This window comes from Acanthochromis polyacanthus, chromosome 13 (assembly GCF_021347895.1).
Source record: "Acanthochromis polyacanthus isolate Apoly-LR-REF ecotype Palm Island chromosome 13, KAUST_Apoly_ChrSc, whole genome shotgun sequence".
Classification (NCBI taxonomy): Eukaryota; Metazoa; Chordata; class Actinopteri; family Pomacentridae; genus Acanthochromis; species Acanthochromis polyacanthus.
The window spans coordinates 31,746,339-31,772,374 of NC_067125.1; the positions used below are offsets into that span (position 1 = coordinate 31,746,339).

The 26,036-nt window shown below is 41.1% G+C and overlaps 1 protein-coding gene across 3 annotated transcripts; it reads left to right on the plus strand.

Moving 5' to 3' along the window:
* The first annotated feature begins 62 nt into the window (after nucleotides 1-62).
* kiaa0753 (KIAA0753 ortholog) lies at nucleotides 63-26,036 on the plus strand. 3 transcript variants are annotated; one of them, XM_022196819.2, is made up of 18 exons: nucleotides 63-484; nucleotides 1,496-1,789; nucleotides 1,933-2,194; nucleotides 2,361-2,470; nucleotides 2,572-2,634; nucleotides 2,856-3,077; nucleotides 5,100-5,280; nucleotides 6,060-6,253; nucleotides 6,450-6,580; nucleotides 8,533-8,685; nucleotides 9,260-9,349; nucleotides 11,444-11,531; nucleotides 11,755-11,826; nucleotides 11,995-12,165; nucleotides 12,399-12,480; nucleotides 12,707-12,827; nucleotides 20,792-21,025; nucleotides 25,267-26,036. In XM_022196819.2, the coding sequence occupies exons 1-18, from the start codon at nucleotides 374-376 to the stop codon at nucleotides 25,406-25,408; spliced, it is 2,721 nt and encodes a 906-aa protein (XP_022052511.2). In that variant the 5' UTR covers nucleotides 63-373; the 3' UTR covers nucleotides 25,409-26,036. The 3 variants fall into 3 exon arrangements, with proteins under 3 accessions (XP_022052511.2, XP_022052513.2, XP_022052512.2); XM_022196821.2 differs by having other exon boundaries at nucleotides 11,758-11,826; XM_022196820.2 differs by having other exon boundaries at nucleotides 64-484; nucleotides 6,063-6,253.

Here is a 26,036-nt window from a genome sequence, read left to right on the forward strand (position 1 = left end):
TATTCGATGCGTTTAAGTTGATTTTTGACTGCTGTGAGGATCCGTACTTGATCACACAACTACTTCCGTTTGGTGACGTTCCGTTGTTGTCATGGCGCCGTTTTAAAATGTTGTCAAACTTCGACTTAAATTTAATGCGTTAGCCATGTGTTATAGGTTAATTAACCTCCAGTTAGCGACGTGGTGCCATTTTTAGATTCTATTCAAACTGGAATAAGTGGTCATAAGCGAAGGCGACATGGTCGAATAGACGATTTTGGGATTAACTTGATGTTAGCAAACTGAAATTGAGAGGCAAAATAAGCCTATTCATGCTAATTCTCATTAGCAGTACATATTAGAAACCGGCTACTTTTTAAATAGAATTTGGTGCATGTTTTCGCAGTTTTTAGGCAGTGCTCAGAGTTCACAGAGAGGCTGGGTTGCTTTAGGTTCAACGCGAAACAAGAACAACGATTTTATTACTAGGATGTCCCAAACCAAGGTAAATAGCCTTTCTAAGAAGTATCTCAGGCCTTTTAATATTCAGCTTGATCGTTAGTCCATACATTTAATGCTTAAGCGCAAACATGTACTGTCAGTTCATTTGGTACCACTGTATACTGTGGAAACGCAGTTAAGCGATACATCAGCCTACAGTTAATCTTATCTACATGAAGGTTTTATTGTCCATTTCTTGTTGTAGAGAGGTGTTAAATTAAAGAACGTTATATGCCATCTATACTGAGACAAGATTATGTTTTATACCTTATACTATTACAGCCCCCTATTTTTAAACAATTTATCCCTTTGAACCAAAAGCATTTTGTGGGCATTTTTTTGTCATACTTTTACTCACTGCCTGCATGTTTGTTTCACACAGTTTGGAAGAAAGGAAATAAACATAGACAATAGTTTTACAGGTGCCCACATACGCTACCAGTATTGGAACAAAAGGGGCGCTCCTTACTTCTCTATACCCTCCATGAGTACAGCCTGCAGTTCTTCTGAACTTGTCAGAGTTTTTGTGGCTTTGTCATATATTTTTTTTCATTTGCATGGATCTGGTGCAATAGTTTTTTTTAATTCCGAAATTTTTTGAATTAGATTTGTAGAATAAAGTGATTTTAATGAAAATCACAATTAATAGATAAGTTTTGTTGTTTTTCCTAACAAAAAGGCATATCCCAGAACATATTTCCACAAACCGCTGGAAAGTTGAAAATCTGGTGTTTTCTGTCTGTTTTTAAAATTTGTCTTTTAATCGTTGATGTAATTTTGGTCATTTAATAATAGACAAGATGTCTCTTAGACCTCTTAATAGATTTGGGGGTTGAGAACATTAAGCTAAATATGTAATGATGGTAAAACTGACTATTGGGCTGTTGGTTTAGATTCAGCTCGCTGTATCAAACAAACTGACAAACTGGGATCAAATTATGGTCTGAAAAGCATGACTAAGTATCACCATGGTTGTTATATCAGATTGAACTGATTGGTTTCTTGCACACCACAGCTTTTGTTCAATGAAGCCATCCCTGCGAGTGTCAGGAACCGTGCCACCTGTGTGGGCCCGCCAGCGCCCATTGTAATAGAGAGACTGCTGCCCCTTTCAGAGGTGCAAGAGAAAGTGGACAGCACCAGAAGCTCAATCAACTTCACTGCGCTCTCTGAGGAGAAACTTCAAGCTGCTGTTAAGCTGGCCAAGCGAGATCTAAGAAGAAGGCGTCTTGAGTCACTGACAGTATCTGCTACCAGACCTTCTCAAGAAGCCTCCCTCTTTGAGACAAGTGATGTTGAACTGCTTCAGGTAAATTGGTTAATGGCATATAATGTATCATAAATAAGCTATAAATAAAGACTACAGTAGTTTGTTGGTTTATGTTCTACTCAAGTAATAGTTGTTTCAATGTTCAGGTAAAGACCAAATTGTGTCTTTTCCCCCTTCTGTAGGAACTTGCAGCCACTCCACGCAAGGCTAAATCAAAGGCCTCCAGTCCAAAGGAAAAGGTTACCCATTATGGAGCCAAACAGCAGAAATCCCAGAAACATCCCATTTCTTCCATGCCCAGGGTTGGCCTGTCACCACCTACCAGAGACCCAGGTCCAAAACAGGTGGAAGGAGGCAAACAGGCACCCTTAAGCCACGAGATCCGCAAACTGCAAAATGAGCTGGAGGTGTATATTCAGAAAGTGGAAGAGCTGGCTAACAGAGGTAACCCCCCACAAACGTTTGTTACTGTAGATTATTTGTGTAAGTGTGCACCTTAACTTAATAAAGTAATCGTATTTTTAGAACCTGCCACAATTAGTTCACTTTTCATGTGACTTTGCATTGACATTACAATGATGAATACTGCGTGGTGGGTTTTAAACTACAGGAGAGAAAATAGAGGAGCCATTGGAACCTGAAGAGCAAAGCAAGCTCGAGACACGCAGACAGAAGCAGGCAGCCCGCTCAGCGCGCATCATTTATGTTCTCCAGCAACAGGTATTTCAATGTCGTTCACTTAAATTTAAAATAAACTGTCATTTTTTAAAAATATGCTACACATCTATACCGTAATACTGTTGTGTTGATACATTTAATAGGTCAAAGACATACAAGATGATATAGAAAAACTACGAAGCCAGAAAATGTGGGACACCAAAAAGGTATGGCTTCAGCAGTGTTCAGATATGCTGCTATTTAAAGCTGTGATTTATTTGTCGACTTTGACACTGAAATCGGCAAATTAAATGTTTTTGCCTTAAAAATAAAACGACCTTGCTAATTACGTATCCAAACACACCAATGATTATGAAACCACTGTTATATTTATTTTATCTTGCTGTTACAAATTGATAAAATCATTTACAGTCTGTTCTTCTTCCAGTCCATGGCAATAAACAGGCTTGCAGCTGCCCACCGTGGAGCACTCAGGGCCCTTCAGGTTATCATCCATCAGCTTTCAGACCTGTCTCATAGCAAGGTCCCCCCTCATTACAAAGAACTGGGCCAGCTGATTCGCCAGCTCTCTCTGTGCTCAGCAAAGGTAGAAGTGGACCAGGGTTCAGCTGTGCCTGAGACGGCCCTCGACATCCTGCAGAAACTAGAGGTGAGGGGCACCAAGTACAATCAGAAAGTCTGACATTAGCTGCTGTATGTGGGACTTTTTAAACATAATCCCCCAGCTTTGGCATTGTATCACAGCAATGTAATTCAAAACATACAGAAAGATTATACAACTTAAAAATCTTTTAGGGTAGGACAATGGAATGTGTTTACTGATTTTAACAGTCAGCCAATCTTAACCTTGCTGTGTATTTTTTTTTTTTTTAGACAAAATGAGGACAAAACTCTGGGCAAAAAATTCAGGCATGAAGCAAAACTAACAGCTGCACAGTTTTGGCAGAAAATTGCAAGAAAAGATACTATATCTGCTTCTGTTTTCAGAGTTAAGAAGCGAGATGACTTTATTTTAGTCTGAATTAACGTTTTCAATTAAATTCTGTTCTGCACAATTGTGAGATGATGTGTACAAAGGACTCCAGCTCCATCCATCCATTCTCTATACACCTCTTTATCCTCACTAGGGTCGCTGGAGCCTATCCCAGCTGACTCGGTCGAAGGCAGGGGACACACTGGACAGGTTGCCAGTCTGTCACAGGGCTACATATACAAATAAACACTCACATTCACACCTACGGGCAATTTAGAGTGATCAGTTAACCTCAGCATATTTTTGGACTGTGGGAGGAAGCCGGAGTGCCCGGAGAAAACTCACGCATGCACAGGTAGAACAAGCAAACTCCATGCAGAGATCCCAGGCCCATCCCGGGATTTGAACCGGGGATCTTCTTGCTGCAAGGCAAAAGTGCTAATCACAACTTCACTGTGCAGCCCGACTCCAGCTCCTTCAACATTAATCTTATATTGACTTCACCTTCAAATTAGAGTCACTGTAAGTGGGTGTGAGGTGCTGTCACTTTATGACAGCTCTGGTACACAGTGTATATGTTGTAAGTTTTGCTATTACAGTAAATTGATAAAACATAGTTGGGTTTTCTTAGGTGTTTTTTTAAAATTAATTTATATTTTCTGTTATTAGTGTTTTTTCTTTATTTTCATGACCATTTACATCGTAGATTCTCACTGAAGGTATCAAAACTATGAATGATCACTTATGGAATTATGTAGTGAGCTTAAAACATGTAAAATAAGTCATAACATGTTTTATATTTTAGATTCTTCAAAGTAGCCACCCTTTGCTTTGATTACTGCTTTGCACACTCTTGGCATTCTCTCGATGAGGTAGTCACCTGAAATGGTTTTCACGTCACAGGTGTGCCTCGTCAAGGTTAATTTGTGGAATTTCTTGCCTTCTTAATGGGGTTGGGACCATCAGTTGTGCTGTGCAGAAGTCAGGTCGGTACAGACTTGACAGCCCTATTTGGCAGCTGTTAGAATCCATATTATGGCAAGAACCAATCAGCTAAGTAAAGAGAAACGACAGTCCATCATTACTTTAAGAACTGAAGGTCAGTCGGTCTGAGAAATTGCAAAAAACTTGTATGTATCCCAAAGTCCATCAAGCACTACGACAAAACTGGCTCACAAGGACCGAGCCTGGAAAGGAAGACCAACAGTCACCTCTGCTGCTGAGGATAAGTTCATCCAAGTCGCCAGCCTCAGATCAGAGCCCAGATTAATGCCACACAGAGTTCTAGCAGCAGACACATCTCTACATCAACTGTTCAGAAGAGACTGCACCAATCAGGCCTTTATGGTCAAACAGCTGCTAAGAAACCACTACTAAGGAAGAGCAACAAACAGAAGAGATTTGTTTCACAACTCATGAAGCTCATGGAGAGAATGCCAAGAGTGTGCAAAGCAGAAATCAAAGCAAATGGTGGTTGTTTTGAAGAATCTAAAATATAAAACATGTTTTGACTTGTTTAACTTTTTTGTTTTTACTGCATAATTCCATATGTGTTCATTCATAGTACTGATGCCTTCAGTGGGACTCTACAATATAAATAGTCATGAAAATAAAGAAAAATCATTAAATGACAACGTGTATCCAAACTTTTGACTGGAAGAGTATATCAAGGCTTTCTTGTCACTCCATTCCCCATAGACTTTGGATTCGGCACTCCGTAAACAAGAGATGCTTGAAAAGATGCAGACCCAAGCATGTCCTCCACGCAGGAAGCCTCTTCATCGCAGCACGTCACCCACTACTGCACCCAAAGGTCCCATCACCTTAACTGCACCTCGAGGACCTTTGAAACCCACGAATCTGAGGAGAGGTGTCCATGGTGAGAATTGAGTGTTATTTATTGCATGGAATATTGGCAAATTTACAAGCCAGAACTTATCTTTAGGCAATTGTAGCTGTACTGTAACTCATTTGTGCTGTTTCTTATTTCCCAGATTCAGTTACACTATTTATTAATGAATTTTTAAAAAATGCCATTGTTTTCGTTCATCATTTCCTGCTTAAGGCAAAGACCTTCTTATTGACAGGTTCTGAAAACTGAGAAAACATAGAAGCTAATTGTGAACATACCTTTTGGTGAAAAACAGTTTAGTCTCCAGTGTACGAGGAAGTCACCTAAGGACATTCGTGTGGTTGTGTTCTGGCCTCCCACTGAGCTTAAATGGCTGCAACCAGGCTGAAAATTGATAAGGAGCCATGAAGAAGTGATTGAAAAACAGGAACAAGTGCAGAACTCTGGCTTTCGGTCCCCTGCTGCTTACTCTTATGAGCAGTTAACTCCTGCTGTTTCCTACTGGGCTGAGAGGCAGCCACTGCAAAGAGATGTCATAAACACCTATAGGGAGCTTTAGCTGCAATCTACATCTCCATAGAAACAAACTATTACCTCAGCACCTCCACCACATATCCAACCTCTTGTTAACTGTCTAATTTGTGGTGTTGTGTTTCCTTACCATTTTCAAGCCTATTTACTTGTTTTGAAAAGGGATAAACAATATAGTTTGTTGTTACCGTAGCTCCTGCTTAATCTGTATTTAAGCGGTATTCAGTTAATTAGAATCAAAACAGTTTGAAAATGTCATTGTTTATTTGTGTCAGCAGGTAGGAGAAAAGCTTCACAGAAAGCCAACAATACTGCTCATCAGTCTATGAACAGAAGGGAGATGCTGAGGGCCGGCCTGGAGACTGTCGCCCAGCAGAGGGAGCTGAGAGAACTGCAAGGACGATCCCAGCCAAACAGTACCTGCAGGAAAGGGCTTCACTATGAGAGAAGAAAGGCTGGCAAAATGAAGGTGCTGGAGTTACTGAAGTTGAATTTATTATGTTACAGTACTATTCACCAAAAAGTGCTTTACATTATTTTAGAAACAGCTTGATTTAAGCTCTGTTAACATACAATGGAAAAGATGTGCCAGAGGTCAGACAACAGAAGCAGTGTGATCTTCATGTAAGCAAACTAAATATATTATGTTTTATTGTTATTCTCAGCGTAATCAAAATCAAGGTGCAGGTTTCCAGCAGCCTACAGTCTCCTCTCGGCTAAGAGTGAACCAGCTCCCTCAAAAAGAGCCCTCTGTGCCTTGGATACCAACATCCCCTCACTCTCCTCCTCCACAACGGTGAGCCTGTTATTTCTCTGTACATTTGACGATGCATTAGATTCTTTTAAATCATGACTCTCAGCTCAATAGATGATTAATGCCATTATGTAACAAAAGTTGTACTGGTGTAATGTCAGAAACTCTGATCTCAAGATAACAGTATGTATCTAGTAGAAATAAGGATATGGGAATCTGCATGTTATTGAAAATAGGCCTCTTAATTTGTTACATAACCACCCAGTCTCAATTATTTGAGCCCGCAGGGATCATTTTGCATATTCAGAATCATTTTCTTTCGCCTGGATGAAAACAGTTGAAAGAAACTAGCAGAAATGCTGTTTTTCAGATCCCCTTTTCCACCAGGTGCGCTCTTCTTTTACTATTGTCGAAAGCCATTAACTGTTGATTCAGAGGCACTTAACTTCTAAAACTAATCACCTGCATTCCAATGGCCATCTCTTGACAGTAATATCTTGGATTTAGTTGCAAAACTGAACCCTAAAGCAATGCTGTGGGCACATTAAGATTTTATGCCAAGATGCAGGGGGTGACCCTGTGCAGAGAGCAAACAGAGACAAGGCTGAGGCAGAATAGGTGATTTAATTTGGCAGAAAATAAACTCAGAAGAATACGAGGGAGGGAACTCAGGAAACTAACTAAGGAAGGGGTGATGGGGAGGGGGTGACGGGACCGGGAATCAGCGGTCCAGTCGACATCCAGGGAGATGTGGGTCGGCGGCGGAGAGCGGGCAGAAGGTTCCGATTCCAGGCGGGGAGGCACGGACTGGTTGTACTGGGTGGTGGGCAGGATGAGCACAGGATTAGTGGAGCAGGGACCTTCCAAGGCAGGGGGAGAGATCCAGGTCGGGGTTTGGGGAGGACCAGGAGGGAAGGTCTGGGTGGACAGGGGGTCTGGGGTTCCAGAAGGCAGGGCTGGGTCCGCGAGCTAGGCAGAGCAGAGAACACAGTTAGAGTGAGAATTTTTCTGAAGACTGAAGAATCAGCGTTTACGATCTGGCAGGGTGTAGACTGTGTGACCAGCTTTTATTGTGAGGATGATGATGACCAGGTGTGCCTAACCGCAGCTGCCCGGAGTTCTGTGGATGAGACTGATTAGGAATGATGGAGAGGAGGGAAGGAGAGAAAGAGAGAGAGAGAGGAAAGAAGGGGTCAGGTGGGGGCTGAGGCAGGGGTGGAGGAGGGGGCCCTGACATTTTAAGCCAAACTATAAAAGAAGAGCCCAAAAGTTCAGAGGAGGCAGGTTTTGGTTTTTTTTTGTCAGATTTGCAGCATAGCGGTGATAGCCAAAGGCACTATTAGCACTAATTTAAAATTAATAGGGTCATAAAATGAACAGAAAAGTGGTTAATTGCAATTATTTGTATGACAATCATCAACTAAAACTTCATGACTGGGACAGCTTTAAGTGCAAAATGAATTAATGCGCTCCTGACACGCACAGCAAACATCCAGAAATATAGTTTCATGAAATGAGTTTCTAATTAATTCAACCAGAATGTTGGACGTGAGCAGGCTTCATCATAGAAATAGTAGTATTACCCTTTGGATTAATACCTAGCAGGATTGTAGATTTGTCCAAATCATTCTTCCTACAGTGATATTAGTAGTGAAGCATGACAACAGAAATACTTGTTTTATACAATGGATATATCATTTAAAATTTTTAACTTTCATTCATCCCAATAGTTTGTAAAATTGAAAAATAAAGAAATTAGATATAGCTACCCAATCAATCAAGTTCTTTTTTTATTCTAAGAGTGACTGTGGTGTGAGCAAACTGATTTTTGTAAACTTGACTTTCAAAGCATATTGCAGTGTTGTAGGTGTAATGTGTAAAAATTGCCTTTTCTCTCTACCTTTCTAGGACTTTTTTTCCTCCTGGCTTGTCTTTATATACTTGTCTGTACCAGTGTTTATAATTCACTAATCCTTCTGCTATTATCTCAACAGATCCCCTCAAAGGAGCAGACCAGAGCCTCGCTGTCTCTTCTCTCCATCAAAGCCTTCACAGAGCCCTCCACAGCAGAAGGTGGGTGGTGGTTTGGATTCCAAGGCGGCCCTGAGCTCAGAAAAGAAGAAAGACTCTCAGAATGAAGCATTAAGGTGAAGCTCACCTCCTACATGTTTTTTTATTTTTAATTTGACCTGATTTCGGTTATCTTCCTTTCTTATTTCAGAATGAAATATTGTTGTGTCTCAGATGAGTCATTTTGTGATTTTTATTATTTCTACTTCACAAATTGGTTTATCTGTTCTGGCCAAAGCGAGAGAAATGCCAAGTGGAGGAAATCTGGGGAAATGGAATGTTAATGAGTCCTCTCTGTATCCAGTGAGTTATTTCTAACCTTCATGCCAGACCCCACTTGCTGTGAGCCACAGGCAATCCTGTGATTCTAATTCAAAGTTAATTCTTTCCAATAAATCTAGGGGCCTGCTAGATTGAGGCCATTTCTCTTTTTGAGTGATTAATAGTTGGCCTGTTTTTGGTGCTTATAAGCACCTCAGTGATTGAGTGCTCCACAAATGTCTCCGTTTAATCAAATCTTAATTACTACGGTCATGTGTTCCTATTAATCAGTGGCTAGCAGCTTGATTTTAGAGATGAAGATTAGGAGTTATTTATGTAAAAAGCGTAGCTGAGGTTGTATTTTGCTCCTTGTGATGATTGCTGGCACAGGAGAGCTTGGCTGGATAAGATGACTATGCAGAGACTGAAAGAGCTCAACCACCTGAGTAAAGAAGAGGCTGAGCGCATTCGAAGATTAAGGTATGGTACTAATGTAATTACAATTTTAGCAGACTTAATTGATCTGAAGGGATGGAAGTCGAAGGTCATAATGCAGTATTAGTTGCTGAATATTAAGCCAGCCAAATGGTAAATGTTTTTTTTTTTTTGCAACCTGTATAGACATTGTATGAAGATAAATGACAGGCTGCAGTTGACTGAAATATAATAATACCAATATTCCTGCCTAATGAGACAAACTGAATAGAGGCAGAATATTGGCAGAACAGGCTTTGAACTCTGTCTACACAGCCCTGCTAATCACTATACAATATATAGAGTGTACTGTATAAGAGGAAGTATAATAGTAGATGGATGCATTCTTTGCCTTGTCTGAACATTTTCTATTTAGGTTATTTAAGAAGAAGAAATATTCCCTTCTACTGATAACATCACTTTTATAAAACACTTAAATCTTGCTGCCAACCCGCAGCAAAAATCCACACAGTAATCTACTATTCTGCTCGGTGCACCGGCCTCACAAATAAATGAGCACTTGCATTGGGAATTACAACATGTATACAATTATCCACAGACGAAAGAACAGAAAATAATGCAGGTTGTGACTGCAGCACATCCATTCAGTACTGAGCAGAGCCTACTCTCCAACAGACCTCTGCGCATTTCCTAATTAGTCACTGGAGAGCTTGACTGTAAAAGGCTAGCAACAAAACACAGCATCAGCAGAGCAAAGGTTGCAGTCAACACTTTGCCCGTAAAGCATTAATTACTTTACAGTTCATGTATGTGTTCGTGCTTTTCTTTTCTCACCCACAAAGGCCTGGTATTTCTTCACTCTCCTGAAGAACTCTTTCACAGCTGGAAATTTACCATGTTGTGCAGAAAAAACAAGTGTAATCCTAATTAACACCAGCTGCAGCCCCTCTCATTTTGCAGCTTCAAGAAACCTGATAATGTGGGCATTATTTGTTACTGGGACACCTGAATGGAATTGCACCATCATTAATAGGTTTTTGTGCCTGTATGTTGCACCTGTGTGTACACAATCCCACTTCAAAACACCCTACAAATGCAATATTTTGCAGGCAAGCAACAGAAATATAAAAGCACATGACAAATCAAAGTGCAAGGAAGTGGAGAGTGCCTGGAAAAGCTGTGTACTATTTTTGTGTATTGTCTACAAATCTTGTAATGTTCATAGGCCTTTACATTTTAAAGCATTGCAGCCACGACATTAAAACCACTGACAGGTTAATTGAGTATCTCCTAGTATTCATGTGGATGTTATTTTGATATGTACTGCCCATATAACTGTTTTCCATACCAAAGTTATTTTTGCGGCACAATATTAAGCAGGTGCTTTTAATGTTGTGGCTATTATGATGTGGCTAAGGTGTAATATTAAATATTCAGGAGTAAAAAATGTCCCATTGAACTTCATAAAGCGTGTCTTTGGATCACTGTCAGCAGATGACAAATACCACACCTGTCACATGTTTAAAGCGCTACGTTCTGAACAATAGACCCCGACACAGTCAGCAGGTTCCTTCCTCTATAGCATACTCACATCACACCCTTCAAATTAATCTTTTTAGAGTTATTATACCTTGTAAGTAGAATGTCGGGCTTTGTGTTTATTTCAGTGGCTCTGACAGTGAAACAAACCAGAACAAATTTACTGCAATGTCAGCAAAGTCTCTCTCAGGGCAGAGTGATGGTAGTTAATTGCAGTAGTGATAATATTTAAGAAAACACAGAGCTTGATGAATGCTACCAGTGTGTGTGTGGCCTCAAATACCACTGTGGTTTGATGAATTATCTTTCATTAAACTCTTGAGTCTGGACTCTCTGAATATTATGAACAAGTCAAAAGAGACAAATGCTTAAAAACTGATTTAGACTAACTTGTGCTTTTGGTCTGTTTTTTTTAAAATTTATTGTCACTCATTTGGAATCAGAGTGGAATGGAAATTAACTCTTGGAATACATTTTTTAATGTTATCTTTTAATGTTTAATGTTTTCTAGATTAAAATATTGCACTTTTTAAAAGTTAAAGCAGTTCAACCTCAGAACTTCTGTGACAGCTTGCGGTGTGGGCGTGTTTTGGTTAACAGGTCTGAAGTCGGCTCGCCAACTCAGTGGGCAGAGAGAGCTGAGCAGGAGGCCAGACAGAGAATTCAGCCCCTTCTGGATGAAGCACAGGTAGGAAGACTTAATAGTTGGTTTGGGTGGTGCCAGACTTCCCTTTCTTACCTTTTATATGTCTCCTGAAGAAGAGGGAGACAGTCGATACATCATCACTGATAAAATGAAACATCTGTGTTTACCCTCAGACTTTCCACAGTAAAATAAACTGTGTTTTTTTTCGTGTGTGTTTATCTTGGCTTCATGGGCTAAGTGGGAGTGCTTTGACTGTTTACCTTAGCAGATTGGTGAGTCCAGGACCAGGATTGACTCTTCACTGAGGAATCGGCTGTCGGAGCAGGCTGCAGAGAGGGTAAGCTGCATCTACTGCTGATAGTAACTCACAGGAGATTTGCTCTCAGATAAAGATTGAATTTAGTATCATGGCAGTTATTTACCACCAAGAACTAGGCAGATAGAGAATAAGTCAAATATTAAGTTTGCTTTCTTTTCTGTATGTTGTGAATGCTGTCCTCTTTAGGCAGCAGAGAGTGCTGAGGAGCTGAGCGAGGCGCTGCTGGAGGATCTCCTGGAGGATACCGCACGGGCAGCGTGGGCGGCCGAGACAGACAGACAGTTACAGGGCATGGCCCAGTGTAGGCTGCAGGCCCCCACCCTGGAGAACATGCTGCTCCGTATGGAGGAGATACAGGTGAGAAATGCTCTACAGAAAGGCCTGCCCACAAAAGGTCGCTGTGGAACCTGAAAGGTCACCAGTGATGGAGCTGGTATTTATAGTGAGCCGTTATGACAGCTTGGGCCTTCTGCTGCTTACTGATGCAAGGTCCAGATTTGATTATGATGCTTGGCCTATTTGACGAGGCTCGCTATTGGCAGGTGGACAGTGTGTTTATTGAACATTTTTCTGTCTTTGTGTGTGAGCAGAGGGATCAGGAGGAAGTGAGGAGGCGGTTTGCTTCCATCACTTATTCAGACCCTCTTTATTGGGATCGACCAGGAGCAGCAGGTAAAAATAATCAGCTTCCTTTCTAGTTGTAATCAAAGCTGTGATTTCCCAGGTGTCCCCTGTAGGTGGAGACATTGTTGCAACTGGTAAGAGTATGTGAATTCTTGTCGTTCAGACTGTTTGCTTTTTCCTTATATTGTCTCTGTGTCTGTCCTCTGCTTCACCCCATCCCTCTTCAAACACACCACCATTTACCCTTCCTCTCCTTTGTCTCTGCTCTTTCCAGGATCTCAGTGCCATGCTCCGGGCTCTAGGCCAGCCTCTCCTCAGCCAATTAGGCTCACAAGGCCAGTGCTGAAACAGACCTCTGCAGCTGATATTGTCCTAGAGAAGCCCATCGAGACGGGGTGGGTTACTATGTCCTTTACCCCTTTCTGCACCCAGATCATTTCTATATCTCATCATTTGATAACGGCTTTTCTTCCTTGTTGTTCTTTCAACTTGAAGAAGCAGTATATTTATCTCCGCCAGGAGGTTATGTAATCACTGGAGTTTGTTTGTTACCTCCGCCAGGAGGTTATGTAATCACCGGAGTTTGTTAGTCTGTCCGTCCGTCTGTCTGTGTGTGTGTCTGTCTGTCTGTCTGTTTGTCTGTTAACAGCATAACTCAAAAAGTCATGGACGGATTTTCACCAAATTTTTACAGGATGTCCGGAAGAGCATGAGTAAGAATCGATTAGATTTTGGAGGTGATCCGAATCACCGTCTGGATCCAGGAATTTTTTGAAGGTCGAAGGACAATTGAGGCCGCCAGGCCACCAGCGGCCGCCTGGCGGCCATCTCTCAATTGTCCTTCGACCTTCAAAAAATTCCTGGATCCAGACGGTGATTCGGATCGCCTCCAAAATCTAATCGATTCTTACTCGTGCTCTTCCGGACATCCTGTAAAAATTTGGTGAAAATCCGTCCGTGACTTTTTGAGTTATGCTGTTAACAGACAGACAGACAGACACACATACATGGACACGCAGACGGACAGTCAGACAAACGGGATGGCGGAGGTATGCGCTCTCCGAGTGCTTTTCTAGTCTCAAATGATTTTAGCCCAGTATCAAAGTTTGACCTATTTAACTTCATTCCCAATCACTGAGCTGAAATGATCCCTCCATTATCAGTCATTCTGACTCCCGAGCAATACTGCTGATTGCATAAAATCATTATATATCCCTCTGCTAACAAATGCAGATACGGTAAATGGTGAATTTTTATAATGAGGAAAGTCTCTGGTCACTTTTAATGCACTTGTTATGGGAAGACTAATGCTTTCTTTGATTTGTGTTGCTGTACTAAGTGCAGCAGCAACAGCGACAAGAGTCACTGCTTGTTTAAATGGGCCACTAGACTGGATTAAAAAAAGAAATCGTTTAATTTAATTTCAGTGATGCACAATTGGTGGTTTTATTCCACATGACGTGGCATTGTCCTATAATGGCTCTTTCACTGGGAGGCTTTACTCACCCCACAAAGCTCGCCTGGTGGCTGCCGTACCCAGGGCAGAGTCTATTCCTGACTCTGGCAGCAGACTCCACAGAGGGACCCTCCACTGCCCAGAGCTTCAGCTGCAGCTGCTCTACTGCTTAAATTCATGAGAAACTTGGAAGGAAAAGAGAATGGAAGGACTAGAAGTTGTTGACACAGACAAGCCAGCAGGGTTCTTCGGACAAATTGAAGCTGTGACCATTAGTAAATTAAAGTCAGTCAGCATTGTGGATCCTCAGGTTCAGTTCCCTCAGTGGAAACTTTGTCCTCAGATCCTATGTGCCTGCAACTTGTCTTTGACTCTGTCTTCTTAACGCATCCATCAAGTAATAGCTTTCTCGAGACATTTTTTTTCCACTAGTAATTCGTTTTCAGACACATCCAGCCTTGCAGCTTCTAAACAGGAAAGAAGTCATTTGAGAACTGCCGGCTCATTTGTTCTGAAAGTAGCTGATTCCCTGAAGCGTAAAGCTGACCTGCCTGCATCACTTTCATCCTTGGTCCAAATTATAGTACCTTTAAAAAGTACTGGCACCCTGCTGGACCTTTTCATGTTTTGCTTTTATTAACACACTTAGTCACAGTGGATGTAATTTGACTTTTTTTAAACATAGATTGATAGGATTATACATAGATTTTAAAGTGAAAACTAACCTTAGTCGACAAATTGAACAAAATTTCTTACCAACATTAAGTACACAAGGTAATACGTGCTGTATATTGAACCCTAAACAGGTCTGAAGTATATATCTTAAAATAGATAGTGTTGCTCTTATACATGTTAAAGAAAAAGTAGTATGAATGCGTTGTGTAGTGTTTAGGGGTATGTATTTGAAATAATTTTGTTAGCCGATAGTCAACCCTGTGGACATGTTCTGTATGCTGACAAAGCCATTTTTATCCACTAATACTAACATTTACCATGATGCCAGCTCAATTACTTTTGCTACCTGAACAAGGAATATTGTCCTGGTAAACTCCAGCTCATCTTCAATACATGAGCTCCGGCTGGAAGCTGTCAACCGCCACAGAAATCCGCAATGCTGTCTGTTTGCCAAAACAGGACTGCCTGTGGCCTTAGCCGCCGCCTCCTCGTGTCACTGCAGTATTAATCACAAGAAAATTGTTGTTTTCCGCCTCATCAAACGTTAATCAGCTCCACCTGGTACTACAGCTCATCTACCATACATTTTCTGACATGCATGTTCATTTTCTGCCTTATCGGTTAAATTATTAACGGCAATTACTCAGTTAGCATTCAGACATTAGCTTTCCTGGTAGCACTACAGAACAGGGTGTATCAATTTAAAAACAAAATCTGGTGTTGACTAATTCATCTATTAATGTTTTAGCACTTGTCTGCCTGATACAGGACGTACTTTATCTGAATTTTGTGTAAAGATAATCTGTTGGTTTATGTTTTCAATGGGAAATTTCTTGGCCATAGTTAGAGGACGATGTTTTTTTGTTGCTACACTGATTAAAAAAACATCCCTTTCTTATCATGGATGGTGACAGACAAGTTCAGCAGCATGGAGAGTGGGTAGCTGTGCTGTGTGCTGAGTCACACATGCCATCACAGAATCTCTTTTCCATTAGATGCTCCTCAATAATGAGGCTGTTACAGCACAACTTTGTTTGCATTGATGGGGATTGTGCATAAGAAACTTGCCTGGCTAATATTTTGTGACTCCAAAATCACTTCCCTTGCAGTAATTGTACTGTTTCGCATAAGAAAAAACATTACTATCGATTCTCACTTCTTCCTCGCTCTGAATGAAGATCCAGACCATTCCGCTATCACTTGGAAATGGAAGCTTTTCCACATTTTACCCCCATTCCTTTGTTGGCACAGTCATGTATTTATCTATCAAAATGGCTAACCCCAAGAATGATTATGCCAGTAAAGGTTACACATTTTGTCTTTTGTGAATCGTATGCGCATAAGGTTTCCAAACAGATTGTTTATTTCACAGTGAAGCTTTTTGCCCTTATGCCTGACAACAAAATGCAAGCAGGAACTTGCCCATCTACAGCAGCTCTTTTTTCCACAGTACTTAGTCCCCTAAGAAGTAATAAAATTGGAAGTAGGGAGTCATTTGATGTGAGACAGAAAGAGAAATTGTGTTTATTAGGCACATTGTTTTATAGAGCTGTCTTTTGGGACCAAGATGTTGCTTCGTAAACTGAACTGACCTCCAAGAAAGATGAGTTGGCTACCTGTGTTACAGACTAAAACGACCCAGGTGCCACATAACAGCAGAGACAGGCTGAAGAAAAGTTTTGATTACTGCACTATCAAAACAAAAGTGTGCACAATATGCCCAAAACTGCATAAACACCTGCCTAATCTCCAGTTTTTGCAGCCTGTATGCTGAATTCAGCTCTTATTGTGTCTATGACGTCAGCATGAATCCTTCATTTAGGGCATGTCGGGATGTGTCAGTATTCTGTGGGAAGAAATAGAATCTGAGTTTCACAGGAGTCCTTCACAGAACTGTGAAATGACGTGTGACAGCATTTATTTGCTGCCTGAGGAAGTCAGCAGCATGAGTGTAGACCTAAAACCGTTCAAGTCCTCTACTGAAAAGCAAATCTTGTAAGAGTATAATTTAGATTTAATGATAATGGCAGACATCAGTCAGCGTTACAGAACATAATTTGCCAAGCAATAAAAACAGTTATTTTGAAGAGACGAAAACTTTGATGAGACAGAATGGAGAATTATCGATGACACTGATGCAGCTTATATAGCAGCTGAGTAAAAGAGCACTGGTGGTGAAAAATGCACTTTGTTTTTGTGTTGATGTGGGCTTGTGTTAATCCTCCGTCAGTGTTGACTCTTCTCGTGCTCAGTGTTGCAGAACGACGAGGTTTAATTTGGAGGGTTTGGAGCAGTAAAATGTGCAAACAGCTCATCATGTGTGTTGTCTCAGCCCTGATTAGTTGTTCATAACCCACATTTTTAAGCTCAGAGAGATGCGTCAGGCTCCACAGGGAAACCAGAGTCATGCATGTGATTTTGTGCTCCATGCACACATTTAAACACACCATACTGAAAAAAAATTGAAAAAAAATCATCTGACAGTGACAAAGCTGCAGATTTTTCTCAGTGTGCCTGTCACTGGAGGCGTCTTTGATTGTATTGCTTGATGACTAAGAGGAGACACCAGCAGACTGTTATTGGTTATGGCTTTTCTGATATTTTGATTTAGCTGCTGTTATTGAGGCACAGAGCCAGAAGTAGACGAGGACTGATGGGCGAATGCAATTTTTCAAAAGAAGTTCTCTGATTTGGAAAAAGAAAGGACATAAAGTAGATTAGTTTTTGTTGTTTACAGGTGCTCATGCTGCTGTTTCTGCGGAGGATTGTTGCTTTGGAGTCACGACTTGCTGCAGCAGCAGAGCCTACAAAGAGAGGGCCAACAGTTGTTCACATTATGCCAGTACTGAGAGCGCCCATCAACTATCACCAGACCTGTCCACATTTCCACAGCAGCATCTATTATTCTTTACCATGGCTGTGTTTGCGTTAGTGCCTGCGAGAGTGCTTTCAAACAACCACTGAGACAATGGAGTGAGAGATTTCATCCTTTAACACGTTAACAGAGCAGCAGATAAGATTTTTGTATCCATGGTGAGGAGCACAGATGCAGACCCCGATTGTCCCCCCAGCACACACACACACCCACACCTCTTGTTTGGTGTTGACCGACCCACTGCAGCTCCATCAGCAGTTCAAACAAATCAATAAAAAGATAAAAGCCCCACTCAGCAATATTGTACACCTTTCATGTGTTTCTTTATCTTTCCTCTCACCCACCCACCTTTTTGTTGTCTTTTCAGGCCAGTTATTTTACTACTTTGTACCTGGTAGACTTCCATCCTTCTTTGCGTCCAGGTTCACACTAGCTCCAATTTAACATCATCCAAGACTTTTTTTTGGATTATCTGAGTCAAGCTTTTCCAAATAAACAAGAAAACTTCATGGTTTTCCCCACGCTATTTATCCTCCACCTCTTTCTTGCCACACTCATCTTCCCTGCTGTCACCAGGGCTTCTGTAAGTCTCGCTTGAATCACCCCATACTGTCTCCGAGCCACAACTCGGCTCCAACCCAGCCAGAAGTCCTTTTGATATATCACACATGGCGTCATCCTTTGCCAGGTCCCATGTTTGCCAGGTGCTACATGACTGCAGCTTTTGTAGAGAAATGAGAAGACAAACATGAAGTGATCTTGCTAATAGCTATTGCTGCTGATCTGTTTTGGTTGCACTCTTAAGATGCAGGCCAAGTTGTAGCTACAGTTGTGTTCAAAATAATAGCAATGTTCTTCAAAATGTGAGTAGAGCTCAAAATCCTGCTTGGAAAATGCAAAGTTTTTTATTTTATTAACTGAGAACAATGCACTTTACATTTTACATTAAAACATGGTGAGAAATTTCTCAATATTTTAAATCATTTGCAGAAAATTACAGCAACAAATATTTTTGCCCGTTCAAAAAAATAGCAGTATCTGCACTGTTCATTTCAAACTTAAAAAAAACTGTTTGATTTGGCATTCCTGTGAATAAATAAACTAATATTTTGTTGTATTGCCACAGTTTTTGAGAACTTCTTCACATCTGTGAGGCATGGAATCAACCAACTTCTGGCATCTGTCAACTGGTATTCCAGCCCAGGATGACTCAACAACCTTCCACAGTTCCTCTGCATTTCTTGGTTTTGCCTCAGAAACAGCACTTTTGATGTCACCCGACAAGTTTTCGATTGGATTAAGGTCTGGGGATTGGGCTGGCCACTCCATAACCTTAACTTTGTTGGTCTGGAACCAAGATGTTGCACGCTTGCTGGTGTGTTTGGGGTCGTTGTCTTGTTGAAACACCCATTTTAAGGGCATTTCCTCTTCAGCATAAGGCAGCATGACCTCTTCAAGTATTTTGATATAAGCAAACTGATCCATGATTCCCGGTATGCGATAAATGGGCCCAACACCATAGTAAGAGAAACAGCCCCATATCGTGAGGCTTGCACCACCATGCTTCACGGTCTTCAGGGTGTACTGTGGCTTGAATTCTGTGTTTGGGGGTCACCTGACAAAGACTCTGCGGCCCTTGGACCCAAAGAGAACAGTTTTACTCTCATCAGTCCCCAAAATATTTCTCCATTTCTCTTTAGGCCAGGTCATATGCTCTTTGGCAAATTGTATCCTCTTCAGCACGTCTTTTTTTTAACAGTGGGACTTTGCGGGGGCTTCTTGCCCATAGACTGGCCTCACACAAGCATCTTCTAATTGTCACAGTACTCACAGGTAACTCCAGACTGTCTTTGATCTCCCTGGAGCTGATCATTGGCTGAGTCTTTGCCATTCTGGCTATTGATCGATCCATCCGAACTGTAGTCTTCCGTTTTCTTCCACGTCTCTCTGGTTTTGCTTTCCATTTCAAAGCATTGGAGATCATTTTAGCTGAGCAGCCTATGATTTTCTGCACTTCTTTGTATGTTTTCCCCTCTTTAATCAACTTTTTAATTAGGGTACGCTGCTCTTCTGTACAATGTCTGGAACGACCCATCTTTGGTTTCCACAGAGAATTGCATGGTCAACATGTGCTGGCTTCATCCTTAAATAAGGGCCACCTGTATCACACCTGTTTCGTCACATAACGAATGAGCTCACTGATTGGACTCTCGACTGCTATTATTTTGAACACGCCCCTTTCAATTATTTAATCAATTACACAAACTCAGGAGCATGCATGTCACGAATGTTAGGTCTGCTGGTTTCTGTGACTCAACAACACCTACGAGTAAATTATTTGCCATCTAATAATAAAATTTCTGCCAAAAACCGTGATTAATCTTGTTAGTCATGCTGGATTGCTATTATTTTGAACACAACTGTAGGTGAATGTGATAGGTAGAGGATGTTTTTCAGTGGTTCAGCCATGTAGTTTGTACTCCTCTGTTCACACAGAAACATACACTGCCTAGATTTACTGAAATATTCGTGATAGATATCTTATACAGTTGTCTTATCGACCTATCGGTGAATTTTACACTGCAGAATAAAGTTACAAGATATCTCTACCGTTTTTTCACGTCATTTCTGATACAGTTTTTTCCTCCGTTCAATTTTGTGCACAAGGTTTTTGTGCCGGAATGTCTGAATGGTGTTTGTTCACGGTAAATGCATGCTGGTGCCCGTTCATATTCGAATGTAGCACAAAAAGCGTGGGCTCCATTCTGACTTTATAAATGGGCTGCGAGTTTGTATTGTTGCTTTTGCCACATTGGCCCTCAGGTGCCCGTCTGACAGTAAATCGACCCATTTCGGAAAAGGAAGCAGAGTGGACTGTGCTGGCACTTTGATATTTATGGCCACCCCATGGTTTGCAGCCCCCGTAGTCAAAACTGAAACAAGTTCAGCTGAGGCCCGGGGAGCACAATAGAGAGGCACTTTGCTTGGAAGCCGCTGCAACACTAAATATAGCACACTGAGCGCCGTTGCAAGAGCCAGGCTGATTTGTCCAAGCAGAGAGGATTATAAAGCCAGACCATGGCGATGCCCAGCTGAGCCCCGACTCACATGAAGCAACGTGCAGGCGACAGAGCTGGCCTGCACTCTGACACCTCTCCTAAATTCATCATCCTCAGCCTCATATCGGCCACGGCAACAATTTCAGTGTAGCACAAAAAATTAGTTTGCTGCTCCTCTACAGAAACAGTCCTCAGAGGCTGTTTACCCAGCTCATAGAGTCTGAATGGTCATCATAATGAAAAGGGTTACCTGTTGGTGCAGGCCATGAGCATCCTCTGCTGTTTTTTCTACAGACACAGTTTACTGTTTGAGAGCAGCCTGACGGAGGAGGCACCCCAAGACCAGCAGCAGCCTCGAAGCAACACCATGTTCCCAGGCACAGAGGACAGAGACAGAGGGACTGTTATCTCAGTGCCGGGCAGCATGCTGGGAAGCATCCGGCGGTACCGCGATGACTACGAGGCCTACCTGCGTGTTGTGGCTCACGAGGCTGTCGGCAGCTTCAACCCCTGGGCCGTCGCAGACAGGTAACAAACTGACAGTCATGATAATAGCTGATAATGATAAATGAACCAAAGTGTTACTTCAGGCACAGCGCTGAAGTGGTGCTTGAATTGGCTGATGGGTCCAGCTGTTGTGCTTTACAATGACTGGCTTATTCACAGTGATGGAGCGAGTAACATCCAAACGTATTCATTAAGGTGCACGCTGCAGACGTTATAATGTGACACTTATTGTTGTTCTGACAATCACTTCCATGCGAGGGCTGTTTGTTGCTGCAGCTGCCTCCACCACTGCAGCCTCGTCCTCATGTAGTGTTTTATGTTGTGGATTTAACTAAGGTTGAAGTGTTCATGTGTGTATGAGAGTAACTTTCTCAGCAAAACCCTGTTCTAGCATAAACCCATTTACCATAAATGGTCTCTTACTTAATGTACAATTAAGCCTAAATTATTCATACCTATGCTTCATTTGGATTTATAGTGAACTTTTGTTTGGCCAATAGGTTTCCTCTGGCTAGAAATGACATAAACAAGCGACAAAGTACATCAGCACATTTTATTAGAGATGTTAATAATTATAACTTTGTATGTAATTGAAGTTATAAATTGCAAGGGAGTAGGGTCCAAAACATAAACAACCACACATTAAAGTGAAATAATTCTAACAAATACCAAGAATAAGCCTTTCAATATAAGTAAATCTTGAGAAATGATCTAAAGGAGGATACTGACTTTGTCTGCCTGAGATCTGCAGGCGACGAGCTTCACAGCCAAAGGCCGCAAATACTCAGCCAACTTTAGTGACAAGTTGAGACTTTGAAAATGGTCGAGGGACTCTGATGGAGGATGTCAGGAAGTTATGAGGCTCATAGTCAGAAGCCTGCCCACTCAAGGTGTTAAAAACAAGCAGTATGACCTTAAAATCAATCATGTCGGCAATGTTACTCTGGTTACCCGAGAAAATGGTTATTTCTTTTGGTGCATGTTAAAAGCCTGGCAGCAGCACTTTGAATTAGATGTCTTTATATTAGAATAAAGTACATCTGGAGGAGGCAAAATCCTGGGAGATCTCTTCTAAATCAGTGGAGAGGAATGACCTGATCTTGGTGTGTCAGTTGGACAAACTATGACAGCACCACTTTGGTCATTTCAACATCAAAAGACATTTCGGAGTGATAATACCAAAGTTGCAGGTCTCTTTACAAACATTAATTGCTAAATGACCAGACTAGAGGACAGATGTTAATGCTGCTACAGCAGGGTCAAGAGAGGTAATTATGACAACTTCAGATTTGGAGTCCTGATAAATTTAAATGATGTCTATAGTTTTTATTTATTTGTTTATTTATACCCCCCCCCCAAAAAAAAAAAAATAAAAAAATACCCTGTTCAAAATTATTTATACCCACACTCATCTGTAACCAGCTGTTCTTTTTACCCATGTTTCATGTCTCCACTAGGATTTTGGACCACCTCACTCGTTATACAGTAATCTCCTGGTCTTTAAGGTTGGAAGGCTTGTTTTGCTGTCACTCTGATCCTCAGTTGTCTCCACAAATTTTCGACAGAACTCTGGTCTGAACTCTGGCTGGGCCGCTCCAAAATGTTGATGCCACACTGGCTGCATGCTTTGGATCATTGTCTTGTCAGAAGGTCCAATGCCGCCCAAAGCCAAGTTTTCTGCAGACTGTCTGATTATTTTCTCCATAATCGTCCTCTTTTCTCATGATGCAATTTAGCTTCACAAGGTTGCCTGACCCATTGGCTGAAAAAACCCTTGGAGCATTACGTTCCCACCATCATTCTTCACCAGGGGAATATTGTTCTTTGGCCTGAATGCTTCTCCTTTATTTTGCCAAATGAATATCGTGACCCTCCAGCTCAGTTTTGGTCTCACTGAACTGATGACCACAAGCAGAAAACAGTTACAATTTATCATTAGCATCTTTAATGCAGCGTCTTACTGTCTTCTTTATATGATTTTCAGGCAGAAGAAACTAATTGGTCAGATGTAAAATATTTATAGATCATATGTATAAAGTTTGACATCATTGTAAAAAAATTTGTGCTTTATTTTTAGTGTCTCAGACTGAAATGTAATCATCTTCTTGTTTAGGTGAGGTTTATTTTAAAAATCTGCCATATTTTAGGAGTACCACATGCTCAGTTTTTATAACCAAAGCCACACTGAAACATTTGTCCTTCCTGTTCTCTGATTTGTCCCTGGACATGTTTGATGGACTCAGCATACAGCCTGAAGTGCTCACTCTGAGAGGATCATGCAGAGTTTATGGCTCGCGTAGTGGGCCTCTGGTATTCATCGTTGGTCTTCTCTCCCACTCGTGCATTTGCATTCTTAACAGAATGCTTAAGTTGGTGCAATGCGGATTCCCTCTCATCTTTGTGAACATACCAAATCCAAGTGTTTGATATGTCAGTGCTAAACTTCTAAAAGATAGATTTTTTCCTTGCGGTGTTTCACAGATTTGCGTGGGATTGTGACCAGCTCAATAAACTGCAGTTTCTTAAACTCAGAGCTGAAAAGCTGTTATCCAGTCCCACCCAAGGGATCTGTCTGATTGTATTTCTGGCTCATTATCAGTCCCACATCAAGGAACGGAGGTTTTCAAGACATGGATCTGTACTTTTCTGAATTTGGAAAAAAAAAAGAAGAAGAAAGAATGTGGTGTGAGGGGAAGCGGTCCAATTATCTCAATGTTTTTGGAGACAGAGGACACATACACATAGGCCTGTACACCCCCTGCTATTCTGACACGGCACAGAAACCTTTCTGCGTGATGAGATGGTAATGAGCAGCCTAATGTTGCTGGGGAGCCATACCACCTGGAGGATCTCATTCACTCTGTCTGCTAACAGATTGATTGGAACATGAAATGACTTCAGCACTGCCAAAACATAAAAAAGTTTGCATGCTTGGAGCTATTTTATGCTCTATTTGAATTTCTTCGATGGATTTATTTAAACTGATGAGCACTGAAACACTTGGCCACACTCAGTAGATACTACTTCAGTGTTTGGATAATACCTGCTAATGGCTGTTCCCAATCCATAATGATGGGTTATTCGCGATCTCTTTCTGTGTCCCGAGTTAAAAGCTAAATATTCCTGTCTAGACCCTCTAAAGGTACAGGTAGTTCAGCAGCAAACAATTACTGTGATAGCTTTGTTGCACTGTCAACCAGATGATGCGACATTTTGGGGGATTCAGTAAGAGTGTTTTCCATTTTTACTCGTCCTCCATGTTCCTGCCTCAGTCTGTGTCTGTTAGTGTGTCGACCCAGATAACAATCAAACACTGAAATTCAGCTTGTTGCTGTGCCCAGCTCACCGATCTTTAAAGTTATTTTCATTCATTTTTTGCCTTTTCAAGGTAAAATGGAAAGTTTCAGAGTTTTAAATGTTGTGAAAGTCAGTAGGCACATTCATCATTAAAAATCAGTTTTAGTCACACCGTCTACATTTTTACAGATAGTAAGATCACATTTGAATAATCCTGTGGGAAATTCTTGTGTGAGATATTGCTCATAACATGGGAAAGTTCCGTGCCTAATGGAAAAGCACTATACGTCACTGAGAATATAATAAATATGGTAATAAAACTCGAATATAAAAGCAGGAAGTAATGCAGGCAATGATTCTGAGGTGGTCAGGTAATATCACACGTGATAAAGACATATTGCAAGTGAAATTGAAATGTTGCACCTGAAAAATTTAATATTGGACATTACACTGAAATGTTGTATTTGAAAATGAAATATGACATGATGACTGATATCATACAAACTATACAGGAAGTAATATTACAAATGTCATTGATATTATTGTTCTGGAGTAAGTGTGAGATGTTTGAGCTGAAGTTGTGCACTTTGAAATGACCCAAAGCTGCTGTTTTACATTCTCTGAAATCTGAAGACATGCATTCAAAGAACATGTTTCATGACTTTCACACTGTCTTCATTATTTAGCAGTTTTTGAAAACGTTCCTCTCACGTCTACTCACAAGAACAATACACAAAATAGTGCATATTATAACAGTAACGATGTCTGTTTTTTTCAGATTTACTCATATATTTATTGTCTCATTTGCAAAACATGTTTTGTGTTGCACTGTTGTTTTCTGGCAATTCAAGGTTTGAGTTTATGTGTATTATTTAACTGTCATAGAGAACGGTGCCTTTGTAACTTGGTTTTAAGAAAAACATCTTGTTTTTTTTCTACTGTTCCTGCTCCTTGTTGTCTCGCAGCTTGGCAGAGGAGTTGCTGTCGGAGGCTGTGGGTGACGTGGCAGCAGAGTTTCAGGATGTTGTGGAGGAGTATGCCGAGGCCGTGTTCACCTCCGAGTTCCTGCAGCCGGTCCAGTCGCCTCCTGCTTTGGTCAGCCAGTAGGATGTAGCAGGCAGCATTATGTGTTGGTGGAAAACCTGCTTTCTCAGACCAGGTTCATTTTTTTAACCTACGGCTTGTATTATTTATTATGAGCTTTGTACATTTCACAAACAGATTTTTCACTTTGGAATGAACTTCTTAAACATTTATATTTATTTTGTGTATAGACAAAGATCTAAAAATGTGTTTATAGATTTACTACTTTGATGAACCAACATATGACTTCCTCTCACGGGAGACGCAGATATTTTTTTTAATGACGCTGCAGCAGATGAGATTGTTGAACTGCATGGGGAGCTTTAGTCACATTAGTCTTCATGGTCCATCTGTATCTGTGATTGAATTCCTCTGGGAAAGTTAGTTTTGTATAGATAAGCTTGCAGAGACCATTACGACATTACAGAGGATTATAAGATTACTGCCCTCCCCTTGCACTTGGTTTAAATCTCCCTGAGGATTACTCACACTTCTATTTTCACGTCGGAATATGGAAATAAATTAATTGCATACGGTCTCCATCGAAATGATGTAGGCAGCCAAGGGCATCGTGTGTTTAATCTATTGTAAAATGATTTCCTCCTTTTCTCTAATGTCTGAATAAAGGGTCTCACTGCAGGAAAATACTGGA

Bases quoted from the DNA above. Each gene is read 5' to 3' on its own strand.
- kiaa0753 (XM_022196819.2), top strand. From the start codon at position 374: ATGTTTTCGCAGTTTTTAGGCAGTGCTCAGAGTTCACAGAGAGGCTGG. The intron at 12,166-12,398 runs GTGAGAAATGCT...GTGTGTGAGCAG, and splicing joins TCCGTATGGAGGAGATACAG to AGGGATCAGGAGGAAGTGAG. The intron at 12,828-20,791 runs GTGGGTTACTAT...TTTTTTCTACAG, and splicing joins GAGAAGCCCATCGAGACGGG to ACACAGTTTACTGTTTGAGA.